Raw genomic sequence first — 27,353 nt, 5'->3', positions numbered from 1 at the left:
AGAAAGATACGAGCAATGCTAGCCTGTGCACAAGTATAACCAGTGCTCCCGTCCCTGTAATATACGAGGAAAAGATGTATAAAGACGCTGAAAGAGGGGGATGACGATTGACCGACCAATGCGAGACACTATGGGCAGAGCTCATGCCATTTCGTGTTTGCGGGCCACTTCGTGTTAATTTTTTCTGAAGCCTCAGTCGCTACTACTCCACGTACATGCTATACGATGCGTTCTGAATCGCAGCCATAAGTAAATGTGCCATCGCGAGCACCAATTCTGCAATGCGAACGACCATTGCATGTGAATAAAGTTGGCCGCATGACATCCGCATTGTGGACCACCTGGACATCGAAACCTGTCGGTTGCCTTTCTGCACCTCCACTAACTGAAATGGAATGAGATCGAAGTGCAGTAGTACACATGCAGAAGAAGTGAAACGATATCTTGCATTGCGCGTCATGGTATCCCCAGTCGGCATTCAAAATTAGACGCATATACCCCAGCAACTCTCGTGGAGTCAAACTTTTTCAGCCCGGGAACGCTGCACGGTGTTAAGGGGCAGTATACCATATGCAGCTGTGCTCAGCCGCTCATACACGCCCCCAAGATTAGTTGATGGACGCCTGCTTCTCGATACACAAATACCTTTGCGACAGTGACGATTATATTACACGACACTACGACGAACGAAAACGGCAGCCGCTTTACACGTGCACTCTGCGACATTGCTTTCAGTGAACACAGCAGGCGCTTTGATTGTATGCACGTGCCATACTGGCATGTGTGTACTTGATATGTAAATACTTTCAGTGTTACAACAGGGAGAACGATGTGGAAGATCCCCAGCGTATATGGTGTTGAGTGCCAACTGGCCTGTGAGGCACGGGCATCGGGATGCGCTTGTCGTCTGGTGCAGCTATGGGGAATAGTCATCTAGGCATGGCTGAAGTCGCTAGGGAGGCCATAAATTGAGTGGACGCGCCCGATAAGTTGTTCGCCCACGTGCACTGCCCTGTCGCGGCGCTTTGCTGCGAGGTGCGGCGAAGGGGTGAGGGACTCAGATGTAAATAACGCCTCTTCTGATAGGGCTGACCGGTATTGGAGTTAGAGGAGTACGCATGAGCCCAACACTGGAACGACAGAACACGAGAGAGTGCCGGCTGCTGGCCTTCACCTGTTACTGCTTCTACTACCATTCGAACACTTTGAGATATACGTAAGAGGACACTGTATTGGGCTAGTTGGTAAGATAACCTCTAACGCATCGACCTTTCCATATCCAATGACAAAGACAAAACGCCTCGTTTGGCTCGCGCTGCAAGTCTCTCGACGTGTCAGTCGTCACAGCACAACAGTTCAGCGGCAGCGCCTCTTGACCGGACAGGCCTACACCAGCAGGTCTCGTCCCGTCGTCCTCCAGGTGGGATAAGGGTCGGGTGATCAAGGTCTGCTCGCAAGCAGGTTGAGTGGGTACCTGGGCCGGTGGACCTGGCAGGAACATCCGCTGCGGTAGCGGATGTAGTCGAGCCTCCAGGGCCCGTCGGACTGGAACTCGCGCACCAGCGCATACATGTAGCTGTACGTCTGGACGCAGCGTGACTGGGCTTCGTATTTGGTGCGCACGTAGCGGCAGGGGCGGCCCTTGACTTGCTCTCGGCACGACGTCTGATAGAAGCGTTGCGTGGCGTTGGGCTCGCGGTACAGCTCTAGGATGCGGCCCGTTATGGAGACGCCTCCAAGTGGCTGGATGGCCTCTGTCACGGACGGGCAGCACTCCGCCGACCGCACGTAGCCCATGTCGATGGGACTCGAGGGCGGCGCCGAGGGGTCGCGTCGCCGAGGGCGAGGCCACTCCAGAGGAAGTTCCCTGCAAAGCAAGAGCTTCAGTGAACTACTTTATTGGTGCGGTTAGGTACACTTGACAGACTCGGCTAAAAAATATCACAGCATAACCACGGAATGAATGACGATGGACAAAGCTCCGGGAATACATCGGTATACCGTGAATCCCACTCGCAGCCGTTCCAGAGTATCGAGGAGCCTGTCCCAGTGTGTTTCGTCGGCAAAAAGCGCGAGAAACGCGTACAGTTCGCCCAGCTGACGAATCACGGCAAAGGGCTCCTTACAGCGTTCTTTCCAGTTATGCACCGTGTTGTGAACTCTCCGCATGAAGGCCAGGTCTCGGTTGAGGACATCGTCTATAAACTCGCGCCCACCGCTCTCTAGTTACTGTCGCGTGAACGAGCTGGTGATGAAAGCGAGCGCTGCAGCGCCATCTAGTGAGCACTCCGAGAACTAGGTATGGCTAAGACCAGAGTCCTTCAAAGTATTGAAGGATTCTGCTAAGACGGACAACGGCGGACAAGCCCACACCCTAAGAAGCTTCGTTCCTAAAAGTATCACTACGACACTTTGCATGAAACTTTTGCCTGGCCTCAGAGCAATTTTGACACCCTGAAGCAATTACAATATGAGAAGTGTTTGTTGCAAAAAATAGTTGGTACGTGGACGTGGCCCGCAGCCGAACCTTGCATGGAGCTGGCCCCTCAGGACTTCAACAAAGTTCTTTGGCTGACTGGCGACATATATTCAAGCTTCAAATCTGCTCATTGGGACGCGCAGTTTAAATTTCCTCGGACCTATATGGTATGGTATATATGGCGCAGACTGGGAGATGTATTGACAAGCGTTTAATGAAACACTATAAATCACTGAACGATGACAGTGGAAAGCAGTTGACAGTTCATTGGAATACTTGTGCCAATAAGCGGACGGCCGTTTACAGCAGCACTAAGGTTATAGGCCGAGTGAAGGACCAAAGATCACGTCATGTCCTGGAAGCCTCGTGGATAGCAAAACATTGCCCTGGCAAATTTTCTCTCTCTTTGAGAAAGAGCTCGATTTTTTTGTTTAGATAACGGTCTAGCGGAAGGAGTCTACTAGAGTCATGTGGTCATGACTGTTTTTGGCGCATGTGCATTGTTCCAGGAGGCAAGAGTGTGTGACTTCAATAAATCATCCGTTAGTATGCGTTCGTTCCGTCTGCATCTGATCTGGTGTCCCGTTCCAAGCACACTTTAAGTTTGAATAATATATACATCTTTCAGGATGTCCTTCAGTGCTCGAAGCACTCGATCTCGGCAGACGCACGGCAGCATTTTTCGCATGTAACCATGGGCGTCTGCAGGATTTTTTCTTGGGAGTATATACAAAACTTGGTTTTGTACGGCAGTGGAGAGTTTTTGTACGCCAATTGAGAATAAAACGCTCGTTTTTTGTATTTGTATTTTTGAGAGGCTGTAGAGGGACCTTTTAAGGTTCGTATATATGTTCCGGTTTCAAGAAGGAAATTGCTTACAATTGTTTTTTTCAATCATAGCCACTAAAACATGCACCAAGCGTAACCATCCCACAAAAAGCGCGAACTGATACTCACAGGAGGCGCCTATTCTTCCTTGGGGCGGCTCTGCCATGGGCTTCTGTGGCAAGGGAAAGTAAGCAGGTCGCCAGGGACACCACCTGCAGTGACCCAAGAGACGTATTATGCCAAGAAGGTGGACTCTCTCGCTGAACATACTCTGCAAGTCACGGTCGCGATTAAATGAGAGAACCTAAATTCAGCATGCAACGTCATGTTTTCGTGAATTAGCTGCATGAGGTGACCGGAAAGACTGTTGCTTATTCGGTCACCTGACATTTGATGCGCACAGATAACAGTGAGGAAGTTGTGATGTTTCGACCGATTGCACTTGATTTTTTCTTGTGTTTTCCATGTGTGACAGTTAGAGTAGTTATATTATTTGCACGTTTATATTTATAACAAGTGCGCTTAAAACGTAGAGGGATCCTATGACACTTTTGTAACAAACAGAACACGAGCCAGATATCATTCATGATCCTGTATCAGTGAGGCTACTGGAAAGTTAGCGACAAGGTAACATTTCTGGGGTCTCACGCGCCGAAACTATACTACGCCGTATCAGGTGCATCGTTGGAGGGATCGCGGATTAATTGTGACTAGTTGAAGTTATGTGACGTGCAAACAGGTTGCCATTTCTTTCTTTTCCCGGGCTTTCATTAACACCACATCGTTTTATGCCGGTATCCGCCAAGACTTTGATTACGTATTTCCGTCAAGGAAACACGTCAGCAAAATGAATGTGACCAGATGGCAAAGAAGAAAAAAAAAACATGAATGTCCTGTTGTCTAGATTCAAACTCACTATCTCTCGGTCCACAATGATGACTGCCGCACGTTCAACCCACTGCGCCACCGTAAAAGCCATTAACGAGGGTAGATGGACGTGTCTTTTTTAATTTTGTCCCCGTCGCCATTTTACCGCTCGTGCCAAAAAACAGAACATGCGTCGTCGTGCTTGCGACCGACACCGGTGCTCACGCTCATGGGCGTGCGCAGGAATCCCCATTTAGGGATCAGCGCTCCCATCCCCATCCCATTGGCTGAGTCCGAAGCAGAACAACACTTCAGAAAGCACGAGAAAATGAAAAGGAAGCGATGATGTGCCTTTCACAATGGTCTGCCTTTGGTCCCTGGCTTTCTGGGAGTAAAGACGGGAAGTATATAGATAACTCTTGAAATTAGGCACCAGGGGCCTCCAGTCGCCATCATCGTCAAATATTTGCGTCGCCACAACGTTTCTCTTTAAACAATGACGATAGAGGCCCAACTAAGTGATGGGGCAGACTTCGCACTCTCCCCCTCTTAGATGATTAGATGGGGGCCTCTTCTCCCTCCCCCCTGAATCCCGTGCGCATGCCTACATAGTGCTGCGGACGGGTGGATTAGAGTATCATCTTTTTTGAACAAGGCTTAATCCCGCACGGCGCCCTTCATTTCTCGACAGCAGTGCACGTTCCAGGTCGCTGGATCGAATCCCAGCGGCGGCGGCTGCTTTTTAGATGGAGGGGAAATTAGCCCGAGTCCTCCACTACGGCGTTTCTCAAAATCATATCTTGTTTTTGTAGCGTAAGACACCAACACTTATAATCATGCACGCATAGCGCATGGTGCGCCCCATCAGCCTCGGCTGTTTGCGTCGGCTTGCTTCCGCAGCTGCAGCTTGCACGCGGCTGGTGTTAAATGTTGGTTACTGTACTCTTCGCACGATGTCCGCAAAATTAGTCTTGAGTAAAGCTGGTGAGCATACCGGAGTCGGCAATGACCATAAGTGAGGCAACTTGCACTTCTCCTCTACAGGCAGCACTTTTTTCTCTTTGGCTTACGCAACGGACGCGCTCACTCAGGTTTTCATAAACGTGAAGTTCCGCCCTCAATTCAACTAATCACGATAAGGGAAAAAGAAGAAAGTGATGTGAAAGAATGGAAGGTGAGGCGATATAGTTTTTTTCTCTTATCGAGTAGAAACACTCGCCGGGACAAACATTAAAGTGCAGACGTTGAAACACAACGCTTCCAGTTCGTTAACGCGAGCTTTTACTTCTCGTTGTCTGGATTTCCGTAGTGCTGACAGCTTTTTGCTGGTGTTGGACATTAAAAAAGGAAGAAAGGGAGAGTGCCATGCATACTTAACTTCTGAAGCTGCCTCGCCTTCTTGAGTAACGAACCGTGACAAGCGGTACGCAGTAGCACGTTATTCTTATTTTATTCAGCTTTAGAAACGCACCGTCAGGATTCTTTTTTTATTTTCTTACCTCGCGTACACTTTCATCCACTTTATCTACACGCTTATCTTCCTTTAAAGTATTTCTGTGCTGGCGAAGTATTTTGTTAATGCAATTACCGGACTGACCAATGTATACCTTTACGCAGGCGAGAAGAATACAATAAACAAAGCCAACGGAGCAGGAAATGGCAGGTCGATTGCGATGCTTCACCGAGCAACCTACATGTGCACCCACTGTTCATCTAGTCTCTTTCTAAATCGCAGAACAAACTTTGTTACTCTCTGACTGCTCCAAACAAGAACCTACCGGAGCCATGCGGCATTGCACACAATAACCCATGAAAGATTCTCAAGCCCGGATTGCCCCTTGTGTGGCGGTTATGCGGACTTCAAGCATGTACCGTAGGGCTGTGCCCTTGCCGGCCCCCCTTTCCAAGAAGAGGAAACGAACAAGCTGATTAAGGCCCAGGACCTCACCTCTCAATTTCTAGCCGTCTAGAGGGCCCGCACGAGGGCGGTCAGGTTCAATCTGACCGTCCCCGAGTGGGCCTTGCCAGGTGACGCTAAGTTAACTCGCGTCTGTTATCGACACAATAAAGTTATTTTACTCGCCTACTTTTAGCCTGAAAAACGTGAAACGTTGAAAGAATTCAGAGGGGGTTGGGGTAGAGAGGAGGTGGTCTGAACACTCAGCCCCTTCTTTCACTTAGCTACGCCACTGATTGCCATTCAAGTTATTGTACACTAATGGCGGCTGAGGGCCTCTTGGTGTTGCATTACAAGAACTGCTTTTGCTTCCCACCAGAAAGCCGGGAATCAAAGGCACTTGAGAGCAGCACGAAATTGTTTCGTTTTTTTTTAAAATTCGTTGAGAAGCTTGTATTTTTTGAAATGCCTTGTTTTGCCGTAATTGAATGAACGAATGTGAGAATTATTCAAAACGAAGGCCGACTATTGGCCGCTGCTGCTGGTGAGGTGGAAAAAGTGTAAGGGAGTTGAGAAGCGTGTGAACCACGGTGTAAAAATATACAGGTGCTGACACTCTCCCCGCAGCGCATCGAAAAGCGCAATCCCAGAGCGTCCAGATTCTAATGTTCGGGCAGTTATCAGTTATCTCGTAGATGGCGCTACGACCAGCGGGGTCAGCCATCTTGGTCTCAGCAACACGTTCGGCAGAAACGTGCGTGCAGCCGATTCTGGGTTCTTTTGTTGGCATGTGTGACCACGTTGTTTTGAAGCCAGATTTTTTTCTTCGCGTATGTTTAAATCTATTCTGTCGTCGAGGGTGACATCAAATTGCTGAAGGGTTTTTGAAATGGCTAGAACATGTTTTGTAACGAATTGCCGTTCTGGCTTCGGACTTTTGCGGAGCGTGTCCCTCTCTTCAAAGTGCCGTCTGACAGTGATCGTCTGACGGTGATCGTTAACATAAATATATATGCGAATTCACATCGCAACATCTAGCCATGAACTTCCACATTGCTTTAGTGTGCTGTATATGAAATACTTGCGTGGTTCAAATATTTGTTTATTTCATGCAACAACTGCATCGCTCTTGTGTGCTTGTTATGGAATACTTGGGCGTTTCAATTATTTATTTATATGGCGTTCACATTGAACAAGCATAAACGTTTCAATGATTTCTTGTGTAAATGAAAGCAGTGGTACGCATGAAATAAGTTTCTGGTGCAGTAGCGACTCTCTTTTAATAGAGGGTAATAATTAATAATGAAGGTTTACGCGTCCAAATCATGATTTGATTACGAGGGATGCCACAGTGGAGGGCTCCTGACTAGTTTTGACCATCCGTGCTGTCTAACATACACCTACATCTAAGCACGCGGAAGTTTCTTGCATTTCTTCCCCACGGGGAAGTACTTTGATGGAGGAATAGCACGCTGGCTAACATTTTTATGTATTTATTTTTCTTTGCCTCGAACAATACTGTGAACAGACGAAAATACTTGTGCGCGTGAGCGGAACTATCTGTGTTGACGACGTTTGCACCTTGCACAAGGCATTTTCGTGTTAAGAAATCCACAAACCTGGTATGCGTCTACCTTTTGATCCGAAATAAAAACTTTTCTTCGCTCTTTAAGTGTTACTCACACCGCTTGGAACGAAAACGTTGGGGAGGCGGAGGAATACGAATGCGCCAGCACCGCTCTCTGGGTACGTTGGCCGCGGCGCCATCTGACGGCTCTCCGCACAGCGCGCCCGCGGGAGCGAACATCATCTGGACGCTCAGGCGCGCTCAGTGTCAACACTTGATTATTCTTACACTATGGTGTGAACGTAACCTTGTTGGCACACATTCACAGCAAAAAAAAAAAAAACGCACGAAAATAAACAAGGACGAGACAGGACGAGCAGCGCTAGTCCAGTTTCATCTGTCTCGCCCTGGTTACTTTCACGCAGTTTTTTGTTTTTTTTACTGAGGCTTGGGATTAAACAGACGCCTTTGAATTACTAGTGCGTGGAATGAAGGTGCCGTAGGCAAAGTTGTTGCGGCCCTCCTTTGGAACAGCGTAGAAAGTTGGTAACACCTGTTCACAGGAGGGGAAAAAAAAACACCGCCATAATGGGCTGCGCGCGGGAGTACAAAGGCTAAGGGCGCAGCCAAACATACTGACAAGGTATGTTTCCACCTTGTCAGTGCATTTTTCAGGGATCATGCCAATTTGCGCAGCCCAAAGAGGACTATGGCGGCTCCCAGAGAGGCGTTTTTGAAAAAGTCTTTATGAGTGCACCGTGGAAGCAGTGCGAAAAGACGCAGACATTGCCAAGACATGATCGCACAGGACGAACGCCTCTCCTTCCTCTCAGCCTCGGCTAAATAAGGGAAAGGCGGTGGGTGGTATATATATATATATCTTTCAGTCATTCTCCCGTGTATCTCTTCCACGTTAAAAGAATGAACGCGTATAACATCCGTCCATGCTATGGTCAGAGAGACAAATACAAAATACCGGCTGACAGCACTAATCGCGTCGTCTTTGGCCAGTGTGAAATCGCCTTCTCGATCGTGGGCGAGAGCTTAAAAGAGGACATCGTGTCTCAGTGACTGGCCGAAAAGCGGATGTACGTGCATATTCATGAGCTGCAAGGACCGAAGTGAGATGATCGGACTTTTGAATCGATTCATGTGCGTTTTAACGCTCTAGAATAATTCTATGCGCTTCTATAACGACTACAAGACTTCGCGTTACCAGCCTACATGCCCGAAGCGTCGAACAAAGGCCGTCTTTGGAGAGGGTCCATAGACGGAAGAAGGCTTTAGCGTAAGTCATAAGGAAGGCGCATGCAGGCGGCCTGCAGCCACAACGGATATATCGCGCGGTAAATATGCGCACTCGCCGCGAGGTGTTTGTTAGAAAGATCCTTCAAAAGCGAATAACAAATGCAGTTTGTTTTCGGTGTTTTACAGCCGCAAGTTTGGGGCGACCACCTCAGACGCAGTCGGAATTTTTCCTTTTTTTTTGCTGGATGTGCACTCCTTGAGGTGGATTTTGTGGAATTCAAAATCTCTGGGCTTTTTCTGTCGAGCACCGTCTACATATTCGATATACATACATATATAGGCACCGATGTCCTTACGAAAATTGTGCTGTGAAAGTTCGGCTCAAAGGAAAGTTTTTTCTCTACAAATTATGTGCTCTTTCTACTAACTTGTGCAAAAAGTTGTGCCTAAATTTGGATGTTTTGGTGCGCTGGGGTATAAAGTAAGAGTACTAATAAAAGAGCATGGTTCCAGAAGCTGTCTATATATATTCGGCGATGACAGCTTGCGTTAGACAATCTCCACCAGTTCAACGACCGTGCATTTCAGACATGGTATATAGCTTCGCAACAGTATGTGAGCTTGCGGAGCTTTGCCGTTTAAGTATATGATTCGTATTTTTAGTCGGTGCTTCTGATGTTTTAGATGCGAAGCAGCTTGTGAGCAAGCTCGATCTGGTGGCATCCGCGCTGCACTACGCATGGGCGTCCTCCACTCTATCTCCTCTCCTATGCTTCCCTCTCCCTCGCCTCGCAACGCCGACGCAGGCAGTGTCTGCAAGCAAGTTTCTTGCTTGCAAAAAAAGTGAGGGCAGATCCACGAGGTGAATGATGATGAAATTGGGCGAAGCTCCTGGAAGTAATACCGTGAAATTTTCTTCCATTAATTCGCCTGGCGATATGCGTGCTTCCTCGCCGCTTCCCATTGTCGAACGTTTTCAAGATCTGCTTCGCGACGTTGACGTGCTGCCTCGGCCTCTCGTTCCCGGACGGAAAGATCTTTTCGACGCTGACGTGCCACTGCAGCTTCTTGTTCTCGTACGGCGGGATCTTGCCGACGCTGCCTTGTGGATGTGGCTTCTTGTTCCCGTACAGCAGGATCTTGGCGGCGACGTCGCGCAGCTTCCCGGTGCGCTTCTGCCTCGCGTGCTCTCACTTCAGGGTCCTGTCTGCGAGCGCGCGCCGCCGCTGCCCTGCGCGCCCGCCTTTCGGCATCCTTATCCAGACGAACACACATACGGCAATGATCATCGGCAACTAGAAACCTTTATCGATATGGTTTTGATTATAAAAACATTGCTTTAGAAAACCCCTGGCGTCTTCTTTTTGTTTTTCTTTAGAAACATCTGGCGTGTTTTCGTTTTGCTTTTAGAAAACACCTGGCATCTTTCGTTGGTTTATTTCATCAATCAACGGCGTTTTGAACAAAAATTCTTTATTGTTTAATCACGCACAGGTGAAATCTCACCAGGCACTACCTTGGAGGTAAACAATGGCTGCTACTGGAAATTAGAGACAGCAGAAGTCGGCTTTTAACACTTATACTTCTACTAAGGTTTCCTACTGGAACATGCCAATGACTGCTGATGGGGAATGAGAGACAGAAGAATTCGGCTTTTGGTAACGCGCACGCTGCGATTTTTTTTTATTGTTCAACAACGCACAGGAGAAATCTCCCACCGGCACTACCTTGGAGGTCAAAGCGCAAGACAGGTTACACACTACGACTACGACTACGACTACGACTACGAGGGACGAATGGGGGCCGCTATAAGGAGCTTCGCCCCTAAAAACCGACTGCTCGCGCTGCACAATCGTTCGGTGACCAGCCCGTATATATAGGCACTGGATCTTCACCTCCAAGGTAGAGCCGGTGGGAGATTTTCCCTGTGCGTTGTTGAATAGAAATTCGCAGCGTTAGCGTTAACTAAAAGCGGACTGTGGGTCTCTGTCTACTCGGAGACTTCTGTATCTCATTTCCCATTTGAAGCGATTGGCATGTTCAGCAGGAAACACCGGTCCAGCGCTGCATGCTTTGCACCTCCCCAGGTTTCTCTCCTGCTCAACGCCGCTATGAGCGCCAGCGTCGACGCGGCCGTCAGCGTAAGCGTTAGCGGCCGCTGCTTCGCATCTACACATGCTTCGCTTTAGCAGGAGATGGTGTAACTTTTTTTACGTGTGTGTGCCGGAGCATGCATATATGCGCATGTCTTGTTTACTTACTTTGCGGAAGCTATACACAAACACGCATAAAATCACGACCTGCATATGTTCAGACCAGGCACGCGATATAACAAAATGAAAACAAAAAACAAAAGAAAGACCTCACATCGGAGTTTAAAGCTATAAAAGAAACAGTAACCATTAATGCAGGAATTCCATCTCCAAATGCTAGAATGTCATAATTCTGACGTCAAAGGAAAAACTTCTTTGTGCCGTTTGTACAAGCTTATATAGTGTACGCTAAATCAAGGCACAAGAAGAGGAATACGGTGTAAAAAAATTCAGTACCCCAATTCGTAATGCTTGTAATCTGTGAGTGTAGTTAACCGTTTATTAGCCGTCTCAGCAAATAGTATATGGATCGGCTGAAATTAGCACTTAAGAAAAAAATGAGCCTAACAGATTTTTACGCGAATGAGGGGGAGGGGGGGGCAGTACTCAAAGCCTCGCGTATGAAAGCGCTCGTGTTTTTTGCCACTGCGGAAGCGTCGTTCTTCAAGCTCTGGGTACTCACGTATAATTGTACAGTCAGACGCACGTCTCTTGTCGAGATTCGGTGGTCCATATTACCTTGAGCTGCAAGAATACCGAGGAAAGATTTTGTCTCCAAAAGTTGAGTGCCTGTATTCCTTGTATTGTTTGAATCGCACTTTTTCATATCTATTGGTTTCTCGTATGCGATTCAAATCGCACCTGTTGATTTGTTTTTTTGATGCACTTTATTTTAATTTGTGCCCATGCAACGTTGAAATCTTGCAGCTGCCTGAAATAAAGCGTTTCTGCAATCCGTGCGCGTGATGGTCGCGTTGACAACCACGGCAAAAAGCGTTTTCGAGCAGCATGACGGCCTGCGCAAAACCCCTGACGTAACTGGTCGTTCAAATCCAAGTTGGCGTCGATGTCATAAGGAGCTCCGTTTCGCAATCAGTCGCATGTCAGACAATTTAAAATTGATTCTACACATGTACCGCACCCTATGTCAATTTCCCTCGGCAATTCGTAACAAATGTATGTGTGTTCACACAGATCAGTCTCGCAAGCTATCTCACCTTCAAAGTTTTGTCTCTCTGTTCAATCATATCATACCCCATTGCAGAGTTAGCGGCAAACGCACTGTATGTAACGCAAGAGCATGGCAACAAACCGGAACTAACCAGCTTACCCCCACCCTCCCTGCGGCCTGCTTCCTCTGTTCACATTGCCAGTTTCGTTTGCCTATAGGAGAGGAGAAACGGAACGAACCACGCGACAATGGGACAGCGCTGTGTCGTTATCCGGCGGTTCGCGCCATTTTTTTTTTTCTACACACATGCGCCGACCGGTTCAAATTAGCACTCCGGTTAGTTTGCCTGTTAGAAATGACTAAAATCATTGTGGTCACAAGAAACTGGAGCTGTCGGGTCTCAGACTTTACGTAATACATACGTTATTTTGCAGAAATAAATAGCGCTAAATCGTAGAAGGCAATGACGACGCACAGAAGCACAAGACAGGCGCTGCTCGCAACTAGCTCCTAAAAGTCTCCATAATAGAGCGCTACTCGCAACTAGGCACTGTTCCGAAATGTCTCCCTAATATAGCGCGAATCACAACTAGGCTTTATTCCGGGAAGTCTCCTTAATATATACGCGGTCAAGTGACGCACGCTGCCTTTTGAACGTGAGGGTCAAAAACGCTAATCAAGATCGAAACAGCCAGACAAATATAACATGCACATCATAGCCTTGTTTCTAAAAAAACAAACGCTAGGTGGTCAAAATTTCCGGAGCCCTCCACGGCATCTCGGCCATCTCTATATAATAATCAGATGGTGGTTTTGGGACAATAGACCCCACATATACACCAATGTTTCTAAAAAAAAAAGTTTTTCTTCACTGCGCAGCCCAACGGAAGTGTCACTGATGCAATCACCATCTTTCTTGTTAACCTGATAAGCCTCCATTAGTTCTCTCGCCAACGCACTTCCACTTTTGCGCATTCCTACGCTGGCGAGAGAACTGATGGAGACTTATCGCATTAAAAAGAAAGATGGCGATCGTACCAGGGGCTCTTCTTAGGTGCGGCGCCGACAAGAAAAACTATTTTTAGAAACAGAACTACGATCTACGTATATGTCTGGCTGTTCCGATCCCGATTAGCGTTGTTGACTGTCGCGTTCAATGCGCCTGCGCACGCCGCTCGGCCGCGCATATTCTAGGTAGACTTTTCGGAATAAAGCTTAGTTGCTAGTACAGCCTTTTCCGTGCTTCTGGGAGTCTCCTTTGCTTTGATGTTATCTGTTTGTGAAACGTATGAACTGACTAGCTCAGCACCGTACTTTGTTATGCCTCATCTTGCTTCGCCGAGAAAGCGGAGCATGCATGTGGTCATTCCTTTCGTTGTGTACACATTCCCACGACGACTCGCAAGTGCTCGGGCGGCGCAGTGCATTCCCAACCAACGCCGTGGAATGTCTCTCGTGTATATTGGGTTTTCATTTGTTCAACCTTGCGACACATGCAAGAAAGAAACCGCGACCCAACGGCGCTTTGGTCTCGAAGCACGTGAGCAGTCTTTTCAGAGCAAACAAAGAATCGTGTACGCTCAGTGAGTCTTCCCACGACCTGTCAAAACCGTCACGGACAGCGAAGCTACTACGAGGAAACCATGCAGCCTGCAGATAACATGGCCCCGTAGCCGTGGTTGGCGCAGAGCGCTCAATTCACGCCAGCGAACACGTCGTGAGCGAACGCAGTTCGGTGCAGTAACGTTGTTGCGGGATACAAAAATGTCATCCACGCCCCCTGTTTTTTTGGAATTCATGACCAATGAGTATTCGGGCAGCTGTCGTGATTGACGCTATTTTGGGATGGCACACGCGCAGAGCCATATCGAGGGTGATCATCAATTGTGTGATGATGATGATATGTGGTGTTTAACGTCCCAAAGCCACCATATGATTATGAGAGACGCCGTAGGGGAGGGCTCCGGAAATTTCGACCACCTGGGGTTCTGAAACGTGCACCCAAATCTGAGCACACGGGCCTACAACATTTCCGCCTCCATCGGAAATGCAGTTACCGCCGCCGAGATTTGAACCCGCGACCTGCGGGTCAGCAGCCGAGTACCTTAGCCACTAGACCACCGCGGCGGGGCAGCATCAATTGTGTGAATGATACACTTTGATGACTGATCATATACCACAAAACAAACAGGAAACGTTTAATAACATATTTTATTTTCTCCTAAGCTGAAAAGCTGTTTCGCAATCGGAAAGTATACAATCGGTGCATATTGCCAGCAGTTAGCAGCTCTAACATATGGGACTGAAACATGGAGGATAAGATAGCAACTGGTTAAAAAAACGTTGAGTGTTACGCAGTGTGCAATGGAACGAAAAACGACAGGAGTAGCATCAAGAAATTGTAAAACGGCTGAATGGGGCAGGGAACAAACTGGGTACCTAATACCATATTCAACAGAAATAGAACTGAAACGGCCACGTAATGTGCAGGACATGTAATCTGTGGACAGTATGATCAACATAACGGTCACCAAGGGATGGCCGTCGAGGCAAGCAGAGAGCTGAACTGTGTGACGAATCGAGAAGTTTGCCCGGATAAAATGAAATCATCTCGTACAGGATAGGGAAAACTGCAGATAACGGCGAAAGGCTTTCCTCCTGCACCTAACGGAAACAAGCTGAGAATTATGATGAATAACAAAGATGCAGAGCACCTCTCAAGGATTCTTGTGGTTCACTACTTGTAATCTCTTAAGCTTTCATAGAAATCTATATACAAAAAATGGGACATCGTTAGTAAAAGGCGCGTTTGTAACGTTCCCCGAGTATGTGGTCGTGGCGCAGTGGGTATAGCATGCCCGGCAACTGTTGTTGCGGACTGGAAAGTCCTGGGTTCGATTCCTACTGATGGAACGTTTTTTCTTCAGCTCTTGCGTATGTTTTAATGTCATTTCCGTGACGGAAACACGTCACTAAAGTCTCGGTGAACTCCAAAACAAACCAATTTCGTGTTAAAGAACTATTCACAGCGTCTGTAGGAGACTCTAAGCAGAGCACGACATAATGACGTGAGTCAAGTTGTTGCGTCACAGTGAACTTTCAAGTGTGATACTAACGAGACACTCTTATACTGCACATTTCCCTTAATATACCTTTATTTTCTTAATCAGCTGCTGTGGTGCAAGTCTTCATCTGCTTCCTTTCGCGCAGTAAATATGAGTGCACTTCCGTTGTCCTCGAAAAACTGTCAGAAGGCGAAGCAAAAAGGTGACCAGAAAGAGACTGCCACAAGACTTCTTAGCCGTTTTTTAAAAAGTCCGTATGTTTTTTTTTCTGTTATGGTTTCAAAGCCACTGACTTGGAAGGAGCCGCTTGTTCTTGTAATGACTAGCATAATCACTTGTATTTTTAAAATGTCATCATGAGACAGGTTACACTTAGTAGTATTTCTTGTGAATAAACTTGCAGAAAACACTCCATCTGTAGTAACACCTGTCCATGTTGAGGCATTGTGACATTTATTACATTTACCATTCCTTGTCATTTATTTTCTTAATGTGTACTTTATCGCTGCCCATTATTATTATTATTATTATTATTATTATTATTATTATTATTATTATTATTATTATTATTATTATTATTATTATTATTATTATTATTATTATTATTATTATTATTATTATTCACAGGAGATTTGGTCTTTAGGATTCGTACTTTTGTTGATCTGCATGTATTTCATAGCTTACAGAGATTGTTTACTTCCTAGCATTTTACCATTTTAGCATAGGGTCTCGAATTGCACATTACCTTTTCTCTTTGTCTGTCAGCCTGCCATGTGCACTGTTGCGCACGATTTCATTTGTCATGGCTCTTGTGAATTTATCACGTTCCATCCTGATATATTTTGCCCTGTACTACCTTTTCGTTTTTAGATGCATCCTCTCTGCTGTAATTCTGCGATTAATGTATTGTTTATCAGTAGTAATTTTTTGCCTGCACCAATACAAATACGCATAGCTGTTCCGAAACACGTTAAATAAATACGTGAGTGATCGATTTAATAATAGGATTGGTAGTATCAGTAGCACTTGGCTGCTAAGTATGAAAGGTAAAGCTGCAACAATTATTCTACTATACACGTACTGCACCGTTTTAACAGCGAACGTCTGTGCCGGCGAATGTAATGCGTACGGGAAAATGACTTCGCCATAGCTTTCAAGTGCTGCATGGTACAATTGTTGACGCACGGTATATAGATTGGCGGCTACTGCTCGCACCGGTGCCCGATATACACCACTGCTGAGCTGTCCAGGGGGAGGGGAGTGGATGGTGCTGGTATGTTCTGGAGGGGACAGAGGGGGCGGGTTCCTAATGTTGCGTGGGTGTGGCATGTTTGGATTTGACCTTGGGACTGACCTTCCCACGGCGTCCAGCTGAGCGTGATTGCGCAAGGCTGACGTCGAGTGTGGGTCGAGTACTTGGTCATTGAATGGGCTCTCAAGTCCTGCGGCAGTTTGCAGGCAGCCAATGATGAGCAAACAGTGTCAGTAGTGTAGGGTTCTGTCGTCCGAGCATTCAATCGGATGCGAATGGGAGAAGCCTTTGACGAGGAAAATCAGTTTCGTTGAAATGGGATTGTCTCGCGTTAAAGGGCGCAAGGGATGCGCAATTTTCCGTATCTTAGTTCATCATAGCCACCCAAAGGGTAGCATAGCTACTCAATGAGACTTTATGAAGCTGCACTTGCCGCCTGTTGTCTTTTATAAAGTAAACTGAATAAAGCAACACGCAGCAAGAATTTTTTGAATTTAGTTTCCTCGTGGTCGCAACACTCGCCGCACACCAAATTTTAAACGGAACTTTAGCGCAAGGAAGTTTCCTCATTAGGCTGAAATTAACCTAAAACGTACTCTTAAGCTATTTCTGGTCCCGGGGTCATTCACCGAAACAACCTTGTGTGAATAAGTGATTTATTAGAGACCATAAGCTACTTCTTTATCGATTCTGAGCAAACTTTATTACGACTGCGCCAGACAAAACTTCGCACAATGCATATTATCACGCTCTGTGCACTGCCGTGCCCATAGTGAAAATGAGCATTGCACACTATATTGTTCTGAGTTCGACGCAAAGCGTAAGATAATATTGAATGGATTAAATCACAAGATGGCCACATACTTCTATGCAATGACATTTTGCTCCCACGAGGACATTACGTATTTAGGATAAAAGTGCTCTGTGTGCTCATAAAGGTCACCCGTAACACCGGTTTGGAGTGCGAACGATAATATTGTTTGTGTCAACGTAATTTGCTTAACGTGAAGCGAGTCTCAATTAATTGTGATGGCGTTCGGACGTGTTATGTGGCGGTTTGGAGAAACAGCGGCCAGTAATATTTGACTGCAGCAAACAACGCTTTTTCTCCGTACTTTAATAAAAAATAACAGTAGCTATCGCAGGGTCGAATGGCTCGAGTCATAAACCTCTTTCTCGTTGTCTGACCGCCTTGGAATATGTTCGGCATCAGGACGGGCCTGATTTCGTTCTTTCAATACCTGGAGTGTAACAGCGTAAGAGCAGTACTGGCCCTTATATTTATTCTCAATAACGGTTTGGTTAAAAATAGATGATTACTTTGTAAATAGGGGCTGACATTATTGCAACGCAAAAAGATGAAACCGACCATTCTTAAGTTTTCGTAGGAAGCCAGCATTACAAAAAGAGAAAAAGAAGTGACGGGTAAAGTGCAAGCTATATCTATAAAAGTTGACCAAATATGGTCTTGTTTTTTTTAGCTATATCTGGCACTTTATGCAGGACGCGATGAAGAGACTTCTTAGATTTACGGAAGAGCGGGCTTAAGCCAACAAGCGTTGAACGAAAACAAAACAGGCGCGGTCACTTTTTCAAAGACTGAAATGATTCTATACTGAATGGCACTGGAGTGGCAACTATATACATGACCTCTCATACTCTCTTCTCGCTCTTCAGTCTTCCTTTCTGTGGTCAATATCTCTGATTTTTTCTTCGGTTAATATTTTTTCGCTGTTGTTTTTTCATCTGTGGGTGAAGGCAGTTCTCCCAGTTGAAGACCCGGCCCACATGCCGCGAGCTCCAGCACAAAAACGCCAGTCTGAACATGAGCTCCAGCACAACTTTGATGAAGACACGATTATCTGCAGTTCACTGCCTCTGATTACATCCTCAGCTGTCGCTTTCGCCGCAATCTTGATGTATCACGGAGCTCTTTGCTTTAATGTAAAGCCATGCCGAAGAAGGAAAGACAGAAAAAAGAAAAAACGAAAAAAAAAACAGGCAGACATAGATAGATAGATAGATAGATAGATAGATAGATAGATAGATAGATAGATAGATAGATAGATAGATAGATAGATAGATAGATAGATAGATAGACAGACAGACAGACAGACAGACAGACAGACAGACAGACAGACAGACAGACAGACAGACAGATAGATAGATAGATAGATAGATAGATAGATAGATAGATAGATAGATAGATAGATAGATAGATAGATAGATAGATAGATAGATAGATAGATAGATCTGCACATCCATGAACTAAAGAATTCGTCTTGCAGTAATGTTTAAAATGAAAGCCTCACTGCTGCTGCAACGGTGGAAACTGGATGGGAATGTTGCAAATTGTGTAGAGGACAAGGAGTGACATTATCATTATCATCGTCCTTTCCTCAACATATGTTGAGGAAAGGACAAGCCGCCGTCCCCATGGCGAAGCGCCCCGTTGACCTCTTCTTTATTCCTAACGCTGCTTGAATCCCCGATTATGATAATTTCGCTCCTCGTCCTCTACATTATTTGCAACGTACTCCTCGCCTCCACAGTGTGGGGACGTGTGATGTGATGAACCATATCACAGTTGCTGCAAACACTAAACACACAATGTTCACCACTAATAGTTTTAGGCACACGTCAATCCACGTGAAACAATCCGGGTTTGCTCTTGCGCCTGGTTTTCCAACGGCGCTTCCGACGCTTGTTCCATATGCGTGCCTTCAAACACTTGCAAGTGCCTTCGGTTCACTTGCACTCTCGATGATCAGGTTTCATTGGCAGAAACATAGTTTCTTCTGAGAGCTTCTGGTGTAGTTTATTTTGAGAAATTTCGCTTTTGAATTTCCTGCCTTGGCCGTGTTCACCTTGGAAGCATCATCCTTCTTCCTCTATCCCGGACTTGATTGCTTCATTCGCCGCTGTGGCCCTGTCTCAATATACTTAATCGGCAGTGAGGTAGCTTTTACGGTTAGCATTCCTCTCCCCCTTGATGTTTGTAGCTTACTCGTAGAGCCCTTAGGACTAATACAGGCAGCTGGCTCCCCTGCCCTCGCACTTGTTTATTTGCTTCTTTTCGATTGAATGCGTCTTGATTTGCTTCTGTCAGACATCTCTACGCGTGGCTGCGAGGACTGTGCAACATCTGCATTTGTTGGCTTCGGCTTGCAGCCATTCTTAATATCCCACGAATGCCCTTTTAGATCTTCAATGGCTTCCCGATTTATATTAATAGAACTTTGTCCTTTCACCATATGCACTTGACTTGTTGTAACTGTCGTGTCCTTTGCTTCATTCATGGTGCACGCTGACGGGAGCTCTAAAGGCGTGGGCCATTTCTTTGACAGTAGCGGTTCTGTTCGTGCTTGAATGCTCGTTACGGTGGTGAAATCGGTGACTTTTCGGCTTCCAGCACGTTCAGCGATTCGTCGTGAGTGTGAGTCTTCTAGCTTTTGTAGAAGAAGATTGCTGTTGAAGAAGCAGAGGCTAGATAAGGGCGCCACAGACTAAGAGCGCACGTTAGCTTGTACTTCTGTCAATCTTTTGCCTCATGGCCTCCAAGTGAGCTTGTCGAGCGTTTAATACGTCAGTGATCTTACATTCCACTCTGACCTTGGCTAGAATGATCTGGTGTTCATAAAACTCTGCTTCGCCCGTCTCAGTTTCCAAGTAAGCGATATGAACTTCGTTTTCTACTTCCTTTGTATTTCTATAAGAAGTTCGTAATACTCAATCAAAATTTGATGAATATATTGTACCTCACTTACTGACGGATGATCCACGTGTATTATACGTTCAATATTGGCGATGGCTTTCGTGACGGCCTCGCGCACTTCATTCCGCCTTGCGAATAGAGCCTCCATTATCCGGTCCAGTGTCGTAAACGTGAGAAATCACTGGCCGGTCACGTCACGAGGTGAAGTCGCAGTCAACGTGGTATCCGTCACAAACGCTTTGCAGCACGAAGTCTCAAGCAATGTCGATGTGTCATGCTTCTTGATCGGGTTCTCGAAAACGGTTTGGCTTCGCACATCAGCTTCAACCAAGGGCGGCGTCACGACAGTCCCCCAGGCTTTATATGCGGTCGAAAAATCGTAAAGTCAGCTTGGTCTCACTTTTAAAGGTCCTGTATCCAGGGTTTTGGCCCCAAAATGTTCAGGAAAGAACGAGCCGCCGTCCTTGTTGGTTGGTTGGTTGGTTCCTCAACATCTTGGCGCAACCCACCTAGGGGGATAGGCCATGAATGGGATGGTGCCTTGCTTTTTAAATTAATTCACTTCTTGAAAGAGAGGGTTGGAATAATTAGGTAATATAGGTAATAATAAAAAGGTGTTAAATTTCTAAAAAAAACCTTGAAAAGAAAACATATAAACACACAAAAAAGAAAAAAAAAACATTATACATAAAATAACTGAAGTTACTTATTTTTAGCATTCCAATCTTTTAGATTCTCGTAAGAAATTTGTAACAACGGTAAAAACGCTCCTGTGGCTGAATCCAAATGCGACTGCGCCAAATGAAAGACTCACTGGAAGTGCCAAGTTTAAGCCCGACTTTCGTAGGGGTTCTTCTAGTAGATTTTCCCTTTGTGTTTTGAATTTTCGGCATGACAAAAAGAAGTGCTCCAAAGATTCCCTCTCATTACAATAAAGGCACAAAGGCGACTGTACCAGACCCGACCTGTGAAGGTAAAAGTTCAATGAGGTTATTCGACAACGCAGCCTGGTAATCACTATTTCTTCCTTTCTTGATGAACACCACTTGTTCTTCCAAGGGAACTTTAGCTGTGGGAAGTCTGATTCAAACAAAGGGGATTTTTCAAAGTTATTGGCCGTTGTGCGCTTTTCAAAGCGTGCTGCTGTGATATATTCCGAAGTAGGCAAAATAGGTAAAACAGGACAATCAAGGGAAGATACAGCTAGTGCATTTGCATGCTCATTCAGAGCTAAACCTCTATGGCCTGGTACCCAAACTAGTCGGACGAGTCGCACATGTGTAAGAATGAGCGAGTAGAAAGTTTCTAAGGTACGCGAAAAAGTTGGTGAGCTTAAGGCAGTACAGACCGAGAGACAGTCTGTTAGAACAATCACCGCTGATAGATCTTGCGGCACTTTACGCAATGCAAGGACTATTGCCAGTAGTTCAGCTTGGTAAATAGGTGTAAAGTCGGGAAAGCCCAATCTAGAGGGGATGATACGATTCCTACGCCAGCCTTCTTTTCCTAAACCGAAGCGTCAGTCGCTATCACAATGGATGTTTCTAGATTGGCCAAATGATCTTCCAAAATGCCATTTATATACTGATATGGTAATTTTTTTGCATTCTTGGGATATATATCGTCAAATGCTATCCTAATTGCATCTACAGTGTAGAGCACAAGTATTTCCCAAAGGTTAACTCTTAAGGGCTCCAAAAGTTTCTGAGTAAATATTACTTGAGGACACCTTAATTTAGGCCATTGGTGGTTGAAGAATGAGGTCTGCTGGTTAATGAACACATACTGTGCTCTCCGCTGAGGTGATGCATAGATTTTAAGGAATGTACGTACTGTTAGAATATGAAATCTTTTGATAAGAGAAGGCAGGCGGGATTCTTCGTATAGGATATTGTTGGCAACGTATTTGGGTAGCCCTAGGCAAAAGCGTAAAGATTCGCGTTCTAGCAAAATCAGTGGTCGAACTTTGTAGGCCGGAGCGCCAGAAAATAAGACACAGCCGAATTCTAATATCGGTCGAATGTACATGCAATATATCATAACGAGCACGTCTCTACGCAAACCGGCACGATAATTATTGAGCCTGCGCAGCATTCCCACGGCACGTGCTCCTGTAGCAGCCATGTTTTCTATGTGGCGACTCCAGTTAAGTGTTTCGGTGTAGGTTACCCCCAAGTACCTAACTGACTCGACCTGAGGTATGGCGTCCTGTCGGTACATTAGGGAAATTCGCACTGGGGCATTTTATGCAAAAACTATGATTGTACTTTTGCTTGTATTGAGGCATAGGTTGATATCCTCCAGCCACGTTTCCGGACTGTTCATGTATGTCTGCAGAATCAGGTATAGTGTGTGAATGTCCGCCGACGCAGCAAAAAATGCAATATCATCGGCATACACATAGACCTGTACAACTTGCTGTATGGGAATGGTACATAGTAGTGCATTAAATAATAAGGGCGATAGTACTGACTTTTGCGGTATACCTCTCGTTTGCCTGTATATTGAAAAGCTGACACCAGATTGCGGGCAGTAAAATTCTCTATCACCTAAGAAAGCATGGATCCAGGTCACAAAGAATTGAGGCAGTCCTAAATTCTGAAGTGAATCTAGCAGTTTAACATGCTCCACGCTATCATCGGCTTTTGTGATATCTAAGGCTACCAAAGCGGAATATTGTTTCTCATATCGAGCAATTTGAATTCTGCTTTCGAGATCCACGTGCGCACACCTAATGGAGCAACCATGCCTGAATCCAATCTGACATGGGCTCAGTGTCAGTTTTTCTGACATCTATCGATCTATACGTCTATATAAAATTTTTTCAACAAGTTTTACTAGGTTCGATGTAAGTGAAATTGGCCTGATATTATCTAAGGTAAACCCAGCGCCTTGCTTTTTTAATAATGGAATCACTTTTGTCATTCTACAATCAGGTGGCATCCAAGAACTTCTAAGTGAGTGATTAATAATTTCGAGTTGGCCAAGTGGGTATATTTTATGTACTGATTTTATCACTGATGTCGTCATGCCATCAGAACCAGGAGCCGAATGGGGTAGTGTTCTGACTACGTTTACTTGTTCTGCAGGCGTAACCTCTTCAAAATCCTAAGCCCTTTTGGGGGACTGGGCTTGGTATGAGAGAGGTGTCGTAAAGCGACTTTCTAGGCCCTGAGCTATATCTGCTAGAAGGGCCTTCAGTTAAACTGGTGATGATACTACAGATTCTATATTTCTTTGTACCGGAAGAACTTTCTTAGTTCTCAGAAAGCGAAAAAGTGCTTTTCTATTGACCGGCTTTGACGGGAACTCACATCGGTCGTTGTTAAATTTGTCCTTCGCATTAGCGATGGTTCTTTTAAAAATAGCCGTTCTTGTGGCAAAGCCCCCCGTTGACCTCTTCTTTATTCCGAACGCTGCTCTAATGATGATAATGTCGCTCCTCGTCCTCCACACAATTTGCAACAGGGAGGACGGTCTTCCAGCTGAGGACTCGGATGGCAAGAACTGGAAAAAACGGACTCATAAAATCGCACATAGACGATTCCGTCGAGAGTTACGAGAGAAATTCGTGCCTTCGTGCCTTCTCATTACTCACATGAAAGTGAGTAATGAGAAGGCACGAAGAAAGGGGAAAGAAGGAATCAAGAAATGAGTGCAAAAAAAAGGTGAAACATAAAAAAAGAAACAATTGCTTAGAACATGTACACATACACAAAACCACGCTTTTCATTATGCGGATTGAACGTTCTCTTTTTTGCAACATAGTTTTTCTTATTAGTCCGCTCCATTTCTTTTGGTTTCGAGATACAGGAGGTATTTTATATTTACGTGACATCATCCCCAAGGTGCGGCAATCGCCATATCCGTAGTCGCGTGTGAGGTCGACATTGTGGGACCGCAACTAAGGTACTTGGCCACTCGTGTTGTACTGATATCTTTTCTCGTCTTTTCATGTGACATCACATAGTTATACCCGGGATCGCTGAACTATTCCGGCTATGGTGGCCAGATGTCGGTTTAGATGTCGGCGCACACACGCGCAGTCTGGCAATGCGGCGAATATCAGAGAATACCTCCTGTAGAGTGACAGAGAGACATATAGCTTAAAGTCACTTTGCCACATACAGCCGTGACAATTTCTGTCGAAGTCCAACTGCCAACTAAAGTGATAAGTGGCCTCCAAGGCATAAATCTTGGTGGGGAATGGTGGCGCTTCCCCCAACTGTAGGGACACGAGGGCGTGGAGGTGGAATGAAAAGAAATGGGCCGAGGTTGGCCAGAGGGACGTATTTATAGCCGGATTCTGGTCACCGGGGTGAAAGGGGAGAGACAAAGAAAGGGTTAAGAATGATGGTCGAGGGAGGACGTAATTACAGTGGGCTATAAGAAAATAGGCGCAGTAGCGTGCGTGCGATTTGTAGTGGGCTACCAGCTTTCAACCATGGCGCCGTTATGATAATCACATATTCTGACGCCCGTTGGCCATGAACGCTTGTACCACGCATTATTACTGCAATATTTCATGTTGCATTGTGAAGCATGTATACATGTAGCACACGTATGTTTGTCAAAACAGCGAAAGCTGCTGCAGAGAAAGCAGAGAAAGTTCTTTTCGCTGTTCCCACAAGTAGAGGCGTGGCCGTGTGGTTGAACATCCGCTTGCCAAGCAAACAACCCTGGTTCGGTCCCCACTGTGCTCCAAGATTTTTTATAATTTATTTATTTATTTGCATTTTTCTCACTTTTTTGGTCACGCATAAGATGATGATTTCTTGCTCACAGTCAACGACGCCGACGCCGGAATTTCTGCAAAGCAAACTCTTTAACGCTATCGCATCAGAACTGAACAAGACCCATAAAACAAATTAAGTATTCTTCGCACGGCTTGTCTTGAATCTGAGCACCCACATCACAATCATAAGCTGCTCGACGATGGGGCGGTGCACGCAGGTTTACAGGACGTGAATATATCTGAATCAATCGAAAGCGTTGTACCCGCGATCAGAAACGAATGTAAGAAGAGAATACTTGAAAATTGCAAATGACGAAGACCAGACACATGCAACAGAACTGGGGTGCTTTACTCGTACCTGGCGTTAGTTTGAAATGAACATTATGATGTAACCGCGCATCAAGCTCTCACATCATCCCACTAGATATTGCGCGGGTCAATTTACAAACATGCAATTTGAAAAGAAATATCTAGAATATCAACGTGATTGTATTCTTTTATTTCACAACGTTTTTTTTAACAGAAGGCAGTTCAAACACAGAAGGATAAATCGTTAAGGCTTACCTTATGAAGAAAGCAAGGGACAAGTTTGTCAGCTACCCATCTTTATTGTTAAAACAAAATGAAGTGGGTTCTTTTTTTCTAAGCAACATTCATACACCGCAGATTTGTTTTGAAATTTCATGTTCGAAGAGTGCCCCACGCATCTCTTGCGAGATGATGTGCGCACATGCATGAGCCTGAGGCACGGAAATACATCATGACGCTCGTTTTAAATAAACGCCTGTTGCAAGTGAAGCAGCAGCCCTGTCTAATGTTTCGTCTTCATTGTGAACTTTTCATGTTTCTTCAAATGACGGGGACATCGCCCAAACCAAAGTATTGTTGATGAGTTATTACAGCAAATCGGGTAAGTTGGAACATATTCATGGCGGTCAACGCATGTGTCATGTACGTTCTTGTATTTCGTGTTCTTTTTCGAGCTGACCGTCATGAGTACTGTTTCTAAGAAGGGCTAGCCGGGAGTAATAATTCTCTCTAGACTAGTAAAACCATTGTTTGTACTTGTGTTAATAGACACAGCCGCAGGCATCCACAGGGTTACATATACTTGGGGTGGGGTGGGGGCAAAGTAACATTGCAGCACTCCCCCCCTTCACCCTCTCCGTCGGACATGTCGAAAGATGCTTTTGGATAAAAAAACAACTAAATAAAGGAAATGATCACATGCTTCTCTCAACGGTCTGGCTTTGGTTCCTGGCTTTTCTAAAGTAAGCTTGGGAAGTAATAAGTTCTTGGAATGCAACGATAGAGGTCTTCGGTTACCATTATCACCGAAAATATGCATGGAAACAACTGAGTGCCCCCCCCCCCTCCCGCCTGCCCCTTCTTCCTCCCTCATGAGCATGCAACTGGGCACAGCCGCATATCTATTGAAAATCAGGTCCCTCAGTAAGCTACCCTCCTTTCGTTGGAATCAATTTTTAAACACAGTGGTTGAACCATTTTTATATTAAATATGGGTAGCTCTGCCTGACCATGTTATGCGTGATAGCTTATAAGATGGAAGCATTGTTGCGGAAGTCCTAAGTTGTCGAAAGAACATGTCGAATACCCCCACCCCCCCCCCCCCTCCTCTTCGGCAGGACACACTGAATTTAGTTTTTCGGCCTGTTCTAAAGCACGCGAACAGCACGCACTCTTCAGTTCGTTTGATTACAGTCCCATATTGTTGGGAAAGTCAGATTCTTAACACAATTTTTTTTAAATGTAAGGGCCTTTAAACTTCCGATGCCGTGTGCATACAGTGCCACAGCTCTCCGTTCACTCTGCGCTTAATTCAAGCACTATAAGCGAGAGGATTACGATAGAGGAAAAATGATGATGATGATAATGATGATGATGATGATGATGATGATGATGATGAAAACTCTATTGAGGTCCAGAGAAGACGCAGGGGAGACCCCGCGCCACCCGGCTAGTTCCACGTAGGGACCGCCAAGCCAAGCTTGGTGGCCAGGGTGTGATCGCAGAGTTCGGGGCCGCGTAAGAGCGCGGCCCACCTGTCTTCGCTGAATGCGGAGTCGCTAGCTTCACATTGCCACAACGGTTTCATCTGTATAGTTCGAGAATACCTCTTAAGAGCGCCTAATCGTGGGTTTACGTTGACAGGCTCATTCCACAAGTTTAATCCAGGAGAACATCGGCGGCATGGTTGCAAGTATCGCACAGCCCGAGAATGCCGTCAGTGTAGTTCCTGTCCTACACGTAAAGGTTCGTGAGGACTTGTCGATGAAGGGAAGAGCATCGTACCGGGCGGTCAGCCAGCGTGTTCCGTTGAGATAGCGGGCGCGCATAAGGCGTTGCCAGACAGACAAAAGAAGCTCCCGAATTCCCCGAAGGCCGCAGACGATTGCCTGGAGATAATGATGGCTC

The 27,353-nt window shown here is 45.8% G+C and overlaps 1 protein-coding gene across 1 annotated transcript in view; it reads right to left on the bottom strand.

The window, feature by feature from the left end:
* Positions 1-1,314: 1,314 nt before the first annotated feature.
* LOC119186808 (uncharacterized) overlaps positions 1,315-27,353 on the bottom strand; it is a 91,763-nt gene continuing 65,724 nt past the window's right edge. The window contains exons 3-4 of the mRNA XM_037435215.2: positions 3,437-3,519; positions 1,315-1,867 (exon numbers count right to left, since the gene is read on the bottom strand). Coding sequence (XP_037291112.2) covers positions 1,441-1,867; positions 3,437-3,519 — 510 coding nt within the window. The 3' untranslated portion in view covers positions 1,315-1,440. The remainder of the gene's footprint in view (positions 1,868-3,436; positions 3,520-27,353) is intronic.

Source organism: Rhipicephalus microplus, chromosome 1 (assembly GCF_043290135.1).
Source record: "Rhipicephalus microplus isolate Deutch F79 chromosome 1, USDA_Rmic, whole genome shotgun sequence".
Classification (NCBI taxonomy): domain Eukaryota; kingdom Metazoa; phylum Arthropoda; class Arachnida; order Ixodida; family Ixodidae; genus Rhipicephalus; species Rhipicephalus microplus.
This window is presented reverse-complemented; position numbering and strand designations above follow the sequence as displayed.